Raw genomic sequence first — 11,497 nt, 5'->3', positions numbered from 1 at the left:
ATGCAACCACAGCACACTTTAGGACTGCAATGTGAGTAAGCTCTTAAGAGTATTATAATATTGGGGGAGGGAAACAAAAACATGCTTATATGATAGCGAATGTTTTTAGGTCTTTATCAGACATGGCACCTGTTTTGTAGAGCTCCGTGGCTCCTTTGAAGAAGCGTGGCAGCGCAGCCTCCAGCATCATCACAAAGTCCTCCAGCTCCTCTGTGACTCCCACCAGCAGGTACTCGTTCACCAGGTTGTACTTGGCCTGCTCCAGAGCCCACTGGCTGCCCACGTTCCTGAACACATCATGTTGTTTGTATGTGGTTAGATGCTTTGTATTCTGCTGAAATAATGGCAATTCTGCTGAAATGATTACAAGGTTTGTAAAGGACAGAGAGAGCGTGGGAGGAAAAAGTGAATGCTTTTTTTTCACATTCAAAGCTTCTATTGAGGATTTCAAATGAAGCTTTGAATGTCTGTGATATTTTGTGACATCAACAGCTTAGAATACATTTCTTAAATTCCATCATTTTAAGATAATGATATATCATAATAAACGGGTTAGCCTTTTCTTTTTGATTAAAATCAAATGTCTTTCAAAAATATGAATCAGTGTGTCGTTCCTTTTGTCCGGGAAGCAGGAGAGCAAACAGCTTTTTGGACTGCAGTGAAAATGTTGTTTTTGAAAGGCTAAACGGCAAAAATATATGGGTTGAAGAATTATTTTGCAGTGTATTTTTATTTGTATTTACATTTGGGTTAGGGTTACATACACAAATCTTAGTCAGCACTGAATCTTATTCTACAAACAGTATAATATTTGTAATATGAATGTAGTCATATCCTATGCAGAAATACCAGCTTAAAACACTATCAGAATCAGGTTTATTGCCAAGTAGGTTTACACACACAAGGAATTTGCCTTGGTGTAAAATAAATAGAGATGCAAAATAAAAGAACTGAAAACCATTTTGAATGTTGATTAAGAATTTGATCGTCAAAGTTATGAATAAAGCTTCAACGTTTCCAAATATTCAGTGCAGCCCTAGTGAACTGAAAGAAAAAACAGTGAGAGGAAAAATAATGAAGTGAGAGGAGCAGAAGACAGAGGAGAAAGACAGGAAGGAGTGGAAAATAAATGAATCTGCGGCAGGTGTTGTCCTGGTCAGGAAATGAAATGATAGGGAAGGAAGTCCATTGTTTAAACCTATAAAGTGACTGTTTGGCAGAGCCTAGTTAAACACAGCATTACAGGACATTTTGATCTTTAGTGTTTATTGCATGTTTCCAAGGTGCTTTCTGCTGCCTTTAACGGGGGCCGGCAGGTGCAAACGCTACAATTGCCCAAAACACTTCCATTAAAGAAACCGTGCTCCACCTTCAGAAACGATGCATATATAAAAACACAAATGTGCCAAAACGCAAATGAAGAAACATCTTCACCCACTTGATAACACATGCGCAGCATTTAGAAACATTCACCAACTTGATGAATCATGTGCAGCGGTTACTAAGCTGCACAAACCAAAAGCTGCAAATACAAAACACTGCAAGACGCTCAAAACACAACGCAAACGGGGAAACTTCAAAGTGACGCACACAGCTGGGACCGAAACGCTTGGTGAAGTTCAGGCATTACAAAGTTGGCCAACAATCACTGTCACTGGATACTTACCTAAAAATATGCCAATAAAAAAAAACTTTTATTGGCATAAGCTAGCTAACGTAGCGAACCTAGTCATATCAAATATACTGACAAAACACGAGTTAGCCAAGTTTCTAATCCCGAAAGGCAACAAGTGCTCTGGAATTTTTTTCTAAAAGTTGGTGAAGATGTTTCTTCATTTGCTTGTTTTTGGCACATTTGTGTTTTTAGATTTGCATCGTTTATGAAAGTGCAGTATATTTTGCGTTGTTGTAGCGCGTTTGCACGGGTCGGCCACCGTAGGTTAGTGCACCAGACTGAAGTCAATCCTAAGACCTTCAGTTGGTACTCTGCGTCAAGAGTGTGGATGGTAAAAAGTAAGAGGGCAGAGTGAAGGACAGATGAGAGAGGCTAAGAGGGATCAGTGAGGGCAGAGCGAAATTGATACAGATCATCATGGAGAGAGAAGGATGGAGGCTAAGAGTGCTACAGAGACCTTGAGAGGATGAGGGGAGCAGAAGTGATAGAGAAGGACGATGAGGTTTAATGTGCTGCATAATGAAAGAAAACTAATACAGCATCTGATCTGCCTCAGGTGACCATTGCCTGCAAATATTTCTCATCAAAACCATTTTAACCGGCAGCGATGCAAATTTTGACTTTTCAATTCTAGGTAAAACTAAGTAAGTAAAGGTCAATTGTTGTATATCCTAAGCTACTGTAAGTTGTATTATGAAGTGGTGCAGGAATGAGTCCCTAAACCCGGGTATTAGTCAGCATTTTACCACTCACTCAAATGACCATTGTCTTAGCGTATTATTTGTTCTGTGTGAAAGCATTATGACAATAACAACAGTAAGAACATTTATATTGTTGTGCAAGTAAAGAAAAACACCCCTGGTGTCTACAGGCTTATCTGTGGCACATGACTCCTTGGCCAGTCCTTCAAACTTAGGGAATTTCAAAACACCAAGAATAAAGTTTCATTTTTACAGAATGCTATGTTAGGGACTATTTTCAGCCATGGATGTGCACTAGTGAGAAGAAAAGTAGAAACATGAATCATCGGATTTGATCGAACATAAAACTGTTATTTTATTTGACACATGCTTCTTTTATTGGTTTAACTCACATGCCGTATATTATATTACAACTGTTTTTATTTTATTAAATGTTTTGGACTCAACTAACGTGGTTTCTCACAGGTTGTTCAGCACACGATGCTTAAACCTGGTTAGAAATGTGCTATAGAAATAAGGTTTAGCTTGCTTGCAATCAGAAAAAAGCATGATTTCTGTCATTTTAAAAACAAGACTATACTCAGACTGATGTTTGAACACTCACCAGCATTCAGAGTAGTGACCACAGAAAAAGGGAATCTGCAGCCAGAGCTTCTCAGGGGCACAGTCTGAGCCGCCGGCTGACACACATTCATCAAATGTCTGAAGCACAAACCAAGAGAAAACACGCAAAAAATTAAAACGTGATATTTTAATTGGTCAGTATTAACGATTGAAAGTTGTAAATCTTTTGAAACAAAACAATAAGAGTATGGATGGATGTTTACCTTCTTGTCTCCTTGTTTCCTGCGCCTCAAGCCGGGCCTGTAGTCATCCCCAAAACGCAGGAAGTAGTAATACGACACCAGCCTCTCTATGGGGTCCCGGATCACGTTTATGTAGATGGGCTTCCTCTTCACTCCAAACCTGAAATCATTTACATTAGGGATTACACACATGCAACAGGACTGATCCAACTATAAAGCTAACTTATAAAGATCCAGAGTTTGCAGATTTAAAAGAGTTCAACACCATTTTTTTTTTAAAAAACATGCTGAAGTCGGAGGATCAGTGCTACTGTACATTCAGATATTTATACACGACACTGTGAAAGTGTGAATTAGCCCAACTGAAGCATGCTAGAGAGGCTGTGAGACAGAGAAAAATCAATCCCATGTTCTCCGGGAATGTTTTGTGGTTAGCCACTATTCAGAAACTATCAGATAGAACAAGTTGAAATGATTATGTACATTGCTCACCCTGTGTTATGGTAAATTCTTAAAGGGGCCCTATTGTTTTCATTTTCAGGTTCATATTTGTATTTTGTGCCTCAACTGTGACATGTTTCCATGCTTCAAAAAGCTCTTTATTTTTCTCATACTGCCTGTGCTGCAGCACCTCTTTTCACCCTCTGTCTGAAACCAGAGTTTTGGGATTTTAGCCTTTTCCGACCGTTTACATGCAAACAAAACAATATAACACACTACAGGAGAGGCAAAACCCCAAAAGGCACAATAGGGCCCCTTTAAAAGTAAAACCCTTTCTCGCGTACCCGCACACTGAGTTAAGGGTCAAAAAGCTGAGACGTATTTGATAAATTAAAGTAACATTGGGTTGGATTTAACAGCAGCAGTGTATCAAACTTGTGAACTATTATCCAAGTGTCATTTATCAAGTGATGGGCTCATTACTGAGTACACTTTGGAATCGTCCAGACGGGTAGCCATCTGCGCCAGTGTGAGACTCTTTTATTAAGTGTTTTAAATAGTGCCGTTTTAGTCAAAATACATTTGTTATTGGAACTAGTTAGCTTATGACATACGAATAAATTAGACGTGGTTCATACTGCATGGGTTGTGTGAGAGGTTGTAAACGATGTTTTGATGTTAAAGATGGCTTCCATTTACTTTCATTCATGAAGATTTTTTGATTCTTTGTTGTATGTAAAGGGAACGCAAAAGACAACATTCCCCCCCAGAATTCAAGCTAACATGGGGCGAGTCACTCATGTACAGTTCTAGTACCTGGGTAGGAAGCATCAAAGCATTTTTTTTTGAAAAACGCTGGTCTCCAGTAAAAGTCATTTCCAAAAATGGTGGAGTCAAGGACATTAGCAGACTGGTTTTATGTGAGGCGTAACCTTTTCTTAATGGAGAAATTAATATTTTTTAGGAGACTTAAGACATACATATTTAATAGATGTTGGAAAAGATGAATTTAGTTTATCAACCCAAAGTAGAATGGGTTTCAGGTAAAAGAGCACCAGTTGTATTCTAATCCTCGCATTCTTTCAGCTCTGTTATGCCGTCAACAGATTACATTTCCTTTTTTCTTGGTTGTAATTTTAGTTTTTTTTGTCAATCGTAGACTGATTTATAAATTCAAATTCCTTACGAACAAAAAAAGCCATAAAAGACGGGCAAAGACGTGAATGACCACAAGGGGGAGACCCTACACAAAACCACAGCAGGGTTGATTAACTGTTTTTAACTGTTGTTGTTATATTGCAAGATAAAGTATTTACTTTGTGAAGTCCAGGAAGGAGACGTGTCCGTGGTAGAAGGCCGGCTTCATTTCTCTCCACTCAGTCACATTCTTTACAAACCGCATCTGGAACAAATACAAATTGTCATTGCAGTGGATAAAATATATTTTGAGTTCCGTTCTAATTCTGTGCTGCAGCTAGTTTGGTTCGCAGGTGGTCCAACTTGCAAACCACTAAAGAACCAGTTTGCTTTTCCACTGACCAGAGGTGGGAGGAGCCAAGTCATGACGTCACCTTTGACAACATAGATAATGGATTGTAAAATGTGAAGTATCTCTTGTCTTACATGGATGAAGTTTGCCTAGCCACTAAAACTAGTCTGACTTATCAATTAAAAGATTTAAAGCCAACAATATATCAAATTCCAAGTCATGGAACAATAACGAGGCACAGGTATGGCAGATCAATTATTCAGCAAACTGGTTGTTATTCAAAGTATGGGGAATAATAAGTTATGTTAGACCAGGGGTGGGGAACCAAATGGTATGGCCCGCGAGACCATTTGGTACAGCCCTCGAGGTAATTTATAAACACACGCAAAAAAGAAAAACATTTAAGAAATCTAGACCGCAAAAAAATTAAACAAGCGAGTGCCTGTTTTTCCTGGCCACGGGTAAGGGTCCTTGAACACAACACGAGCCTAACGTGTCATCACGTGGTATATGTCTCGTCTGCCAGGGGTGTAGTTCTGCCGGAGAGCACCAGAACGCCGCTCCGACCGGCACTTCCACAAACTGCAGTACCCATAAGGAGCCGTACACATGCCGCAGTTTTTGCGTGGCTGTGTCTTTAGTTTTAAGCCGATTGGCGATCTGTTCATCTGTCATACTGATCATACAGTCAATAACTTTGTTGTTATTAGCATCTGGTTAGCTAGCTATGCTAACGAATATAAGAAGCTTTTTCTACAACCAGTGAGGTAAAGGCACATCTTTATATGATCATTATAGTTATAAAAAAACAAGAGAATAAAGTAAACAGGTATAAAATACTATATGACAGTAAAATAAAGTTGTTTTTAATAAACAAGAATACAGTTTGAAAGGAGAGTGATTTGTAAAATATCCATAAAGAAAAATAAAATCTGCTTACAGTTCTGTTTCATATGGGTGTTGAGAGATGTATCCATAGATCTCCTAATGTTGCTCTCAAAGTGCACCAGATTGATGCTTTAACTTCAACTTTAAAAAAAAAAAATCTGCACACATCTTGTGTCCATATCTTTCTGTTTTGGTGGTCATGCCACAACCGTGCACGTGAATGCATGCGCGAGTCATGGTAAGATATCTGGATTAAGAGGTTGCTTTTTCTTTGCACAGCATGAAAGAAAGGCAAAATGAATGGGCTGTGATTTTAGTATTTTTAAGCAGAGGTCAATCATTTGTACGGCCCTCGGAGGATGTTGTAAAAATTGAAATGGCCCTTGAAAGGAAAAAGGTTCCCCACACCTGTGTTAGACGTATGCCTGGTTCATGTTTTCCCCCACGTTTTGATGTGTGTCTAGCCATTTTGCAATCTTGGCACTACTGCTTCTGAAACAGAAGTCTTCTAATCAAGTCTTCTAGTCTTCATTTACTGTGTCAAGAGCCAGCGCTGCTGCAGTGGGAACACTAAAAAGTGGTTCACAATAAAGCACTCCAAACCGGCCCTTGGACCACATTCGTTGTAATGCAAACCTCAACATCAATTTAAATAATAAAAAAGTATGTTAAAGAAACCTGTTGCTAGAGCTGCTCCTTTTTAGTCGATGGTTGTTTTGGTCTTAGTAAAATAAGAGTTCTTGAGTTGATTTGTCGATTATATGCTTTTTGTTCTTCCTGAATGACTAATTTCAAAGACATTAATGAGCTCATTTCTGGTAAACGAGACATTTGCATGGGCTTCACTTTGTTTTGTGTGGTGGAGACACTTTTTTCAGACAAAAGAAAAATAATATTTGCGGCCCCACGCTTAATAATCTAGTAATGCACTGAAAAGAGGGAACGATGTTTGCTTTCCTAGTTTGTAATCAAAGTTTACTCATCTTAACCGGTTACATGACCAAGTTGCACCAATTGGATCCCCAGGAATACATACACAGTGTCTACGGACAAACTGTTATTGAGGTTTGACATGATCTTTTGTGCAAATGACCTGTGTCTCATTTATTTCATTTCTTTGTGCACGCTATTTTTCAGAAATGTTTTAACAAGAGGTAAGGTAATGTCCCCAGCGTAAATTACAAAGATCTGTCCACTGTTCGTGGAGTAAGAATGTTGTTAGTTGAGGACCTCCCTACAGCGGGGCGTGTCTCTGACCTGGTCCTGTATGGACATGACGGGGTTGTTCTTGGTGGTGTTGATGTGCAGGACGTGGTAGTGGTTCTTCCCACACAGGTCGTAGGCGATGTTGGTGAAGGATGTGCTGGCCGTCTTGGGCACGCGGTTGTAAATGATGACGAGGTCGTCTTCGCCCTCCGACGGCGAAGAGGCCGCAGAGTCCCGCTCCCGCACGCCGTCCTGCGTGTGCCGCTGCTCGATCTCACGCACCTCGTGTCTGGCAATGGCTCGTTCTGGAGGGGAGAGAGGAGGATGGATACAGGTGAGTTTTGCTTTAATGCTTCAGGATAGAAGGAATCATCACAAATGTCCTTCAGAGATTTTCCTAATACCAGATTCAAAGGTTTTCTGGTCAAATGTACAAGAGCTAGTTGTTGCTAAGGAAATCTGAAGTCCCAAGCTCCTCCAACAATGCAACATAAATGGCAAAAAGACAGAAAATAGTGCCAGGGACACAATCGTGCAAATAAAAACCAGGAGCAATATACGATTTAAATGTTAAATAAATAAAATATGATATCTGGAGCAAGGTTATAGCAGTTTAGATATTTTTATTAATTCTGACTTTTTGATTTTAGTTTAGTTTAAGTTAGTTTTTGCTAGTTTGTTCCTCAGAAATATTTGTATTAGATTTTTCAAGACAACAATCACACATCTCACTTTAGCGCTTTTGCTAGTTTTAATTTTTTTTTGGATTTGGGAAAGGTTTAGATTTACATATTCAATCGGAGTAGTTTCTTCGGGTAGGATATATTTACTTGGACCTATTCAGCTACATTAACATACAAAAGACATGGTTGGAGAACTGTGTAGAAATGTTCATTTAGCATCTGTGTGAAGAAATTCCAACATAACGCCATCTCCAATGTCAAGTTTCTGTGTTTTAATTTCACAAATGTATACAGAAATTCTTTGCCGTCTACTTTTTTCGGTAGTGAGACATCGTAGCAAAACCCAAAAAGTAATAAATGTATGTTTTGAGTACGTTTATGTAATGTATATTATTCGTTTTTTTTTACCAGGCAATAAGGTTTCAGTTTAGTTTAGTTTTATGAGTTTTTGTTTACCAAAATTATAATTTACTTTTAGTTGACACAAATAACCCTGTGCTGGAGCTGCTATTAAAAGGACTAGAAAGAATGACATACTTGTAAACAGTCTTAAGTGTAAATGGGCAGAAAGAAAGAAAAATACCAGGAGCAAAAACACCAACACCTCCAACCACCATGTTTAAATACTGGTCAACATTTGACACACCGCAAAACTACTACAGTATATGCTTTGATGGCACTCAGCTGTTTCCCATTTGACATCTCTGCTACATCTCCAGGTTAAATGAAACCTGACAAAGACACTGTTCCGTCCTTGTCAGAAGTAGCAGTGCGTTGTGAGAGACTAAACTGAGATTTCCATTTGATTCAAACATAAAAAACCCTTTCCTTCTTCACACCAAGGTTTAAGAATAATGTCATACAGGAATATCAGTTAATCATTTTGTTAGCAGCCTATTTCACGCTGCAATACCACCTCTCTTAGCTAAATCAGATTCCACTTTAATATCAGTCTCCTACCTTCCCTCTCACTCTCCTCATTTAACCGCAGACTGAAGTGTCTGTGCGCTCCCTTTTTAGATCAAATAAATGTACCCTCATATGGCCGAGTACATGCCTCTGTGTTTTAGACGGACTCTAATTGACATATCCAGCCTGGTTTCTCTTCTGAGAAAGGTGTCCTGTAACCAGGGTCAAGGGTGAAGAGGCGAGGGTCAGAGGTCGGTAGCTAGATCGTAAGGCTACAGTTATTTGATCGCAGACGGGATGTCACCGGGTAAAGATGTTTCTGACATGTATGGTCCATGCAGTAATGAATCTTCACAAATGTGTAGTTGAGATCCAAATGAAGGCGGGCTTAGAAAATGGTGGTCCTTAGCAGTGGGGGAATGTAAGCAAGTACATTTCCGCAAGTACCGTACTTAAGTAAAACGTTTTTTCACATTATGTTCATTTATATACTTTGACTTCATTTCATTATGTGGGAAAATGTTGCACTTTTAACTCTGCTTAATTTTTTTACTGCATTAGTTACTACTGATTTTGCAGATTTCATTTATTAATACAAAATACAAACCAACTAATAAATGATTTAATTAAACTGTATTATATATTAAACTACCCAGCTGCAAACATAAAAAGTTATGTACACATTGCATGCATTAATAAATGTAATACAATCATTTAATATATTTTAAATATATACGATTCTGAAATTGGCCCTACTAAATAAAAAGTACTTTTGGTACTTTAAGTGTATTTTCATGCTAATCAAACATTGTTACTTTAGTAATACTTTGAATGCAGGACTTTTACGTAACAGGGTATTTTTACACTGTTGTATTGCTACTTTGAATCAAGTAAAAGAGTACCAGGGAGTGGGTCATCTCTAAGTGGTTGACCAATCACAACAGAGCCGGCCAGCTAACCAATCAGAGCAGTCTGGGCTCTGGTTTCAGACAGAGGGTGAAAAGAGGTGCTGCAGCACAGGCAGGATGAGAAAAATAAAGAGCTTTTTGAATATTAAAGCATGGAGACATGTCCCAGTAGACTCTAGAGGAACTAAATACAAATATGAACCTGGAAATGAGTATAATATGTCCTCTTCAAATAAGTGACTTTACCTTTTAAACTCTGACATCTTCAGGGCCAAACAAAAAAATCAATAAGTGTACCATCATGTGGCCAAGTACATGTTCCTGTGCTTCACTTGAATAGATGTATCCAACCTTGTTTCCTCTTCTGGGAAAAGCGTCATGTTACGAGAGTGAAAGGGTGAGGAGGTGAGGGTCATGGGTTGGTAGTTAGACGGTAAGGCTACAGTTATTTGATCGCTGACTGGACATTAACAGGACATTAACAGGACAACAATACACTATAAATGAGGGGGGCGGAGGGATCTCAATCCAAACATGGATGAAATGGCAGAAAAGCCAGACCTGGTTTTGAATAGATCCCGCACAAAGACGCCCAGGCCTTTGTTACCCACAGGCTTTTCTACGTCTGAATTCGCCTCAGAGTGACTGGTGTTGACAATGACTCAGAGAGGATGGAGGGAGAAGAAAAAGGGTGTGTGTATGTGAGTGTGTGTGTGTGAGAGAGGAAGGGAGGCTGGAGCACCTAATACCCGTGGGATCCCTCGCTGGAGCCCTTGCTGGAGTCTGGCTTCTGCTGAGACACTGGACTGGTCAGCTTAAGAAGCTGGCATCTGGCACCGGTGGCCAATTAAGATGTCAACTGTGAATCCGACAACCTGTCCTTCGTCTGAGCTGGACACACGTGGGCATGTGCTCTCAACACACACAGAAATGCTCCCGCTGCCCCCTCTCTTACACCCTGCTGAGCAGCTGTTAATGTCCCGCTCGTCGAGCTGGGTCTGGTTACGGTCGGAGACATGCCGCTTCCGCCCACTAGTGCTCGTGGGCGTGGAGACGTGCCAGGTGGCTGTGACGGCTGAAGGCTGTCAGCATGCAGAACAACTGTAATGGAGACATTCATGCACGCCTCCTCCTGAAGCATGCAGCAGCCAACAACAACAGCAATAACAGTTGCTATGCTGGAACTTTATCGCCTAGGCTCAGATGTCTTTTTAGGATTATTTTTATGATGGGTGTACAGTGGAGGGGGACAAAGAAGGACAGTGGCATTCGAAAGAGCCGGAGTTCAACCTGCGATAATGCATGTCAGGAACATTAGGTACCTTTAGTCTGTTGCGTACTACCAGCTGTCTGCTTTACAGACCCTACAAATATATTTTCACAATTATCTTTTTACTACGAGTGAAAATAATAGCTCTAATTGTTTCTTTCTGTACTATAGTCATAACAATCATAAACCAAAGAGGTAGGTCAGCATTTTTTAACAGGTTCCCTCATCTCGTCTTGCTTAGATGCCCGAAATAAGTCCTGTGGTCAATACTAGGGATGCCAGAAACTGACCATGATCAAAATCGAAAATCGGACAGCCCTGGCGAATATTAATCGATTATTCGACACCTTGGTCCAGTTTATCATTTTGTACTGCCCTCAGTGAGCTCAGGCCTGCGACCTTGGCTGCTGTGCTCTCAGTGTTTTGTGTCCAGGGTTCATACACTTTTTCACCAATGATTTTCAATTACTTTTCCATGACCTTTACCTAATTTTCCATGACCAAAGAAATTACTCTTTCTC

The 11,497-nt window shown here is 39.8% G+C and overlaps 1 protein-coding gene across 1 annotated transcript in view; it reads right to left on the bottom strand.

The window, feature by feature from the left end:
- Nucleotides 1-11,497, bottom strand: part of hs2st1a (heparan sulfate 2-O-sulfotransferase 1a) — a 39,418-nt gene that overhangs the window by 1,780 nt on the left and 26,141 nt on the right. The window contains exons 3-7 of the mRNA XM_034138164.1: nt 7,258-7,511; nt 4,940-5,025; nt 3,204-3,342; nt 2,981-3,078; nt 130-287 (exon numbers count right to left, since the gene is read on the bottom strand). Of these exons, the coding sequence (XP_033994055.1) occupies nt 130-287; nt 2,981-3,078; nt 3,204-3,342; nt 4,940-5,025; nt 7,258-7,511 (735 nt within the window). The remainder of the gene's footprint in view (nt 1-129; nt 288-2,980; nt 3,079-3,203; nt 3,343-4,939; nt 5,026-7,257; nt 7,512-11,497) is intronic.

This window comes from Trematomus bernacchii, unplaced genomic scaffold (assembly GCF_902827165.1).
Source record: "Trematomus bernacchii unplaced genomic scaffold, fTreBer1.1, whole genome shotgun sequence".
In the NCBI taxonomy this organism is placed as follows: domain Eukaryota; kingdom Metazoa; phylum Chordata; class Actinopteri; order Perciformes; family Nototheniidae; genus Trematomus; species Trematomus bernacchii.
The sequence above is the reverse complement of the archived record's forward strand: the minus strand, read 5'-3'. Positions and strand labels throughout refer to the sequence as shown.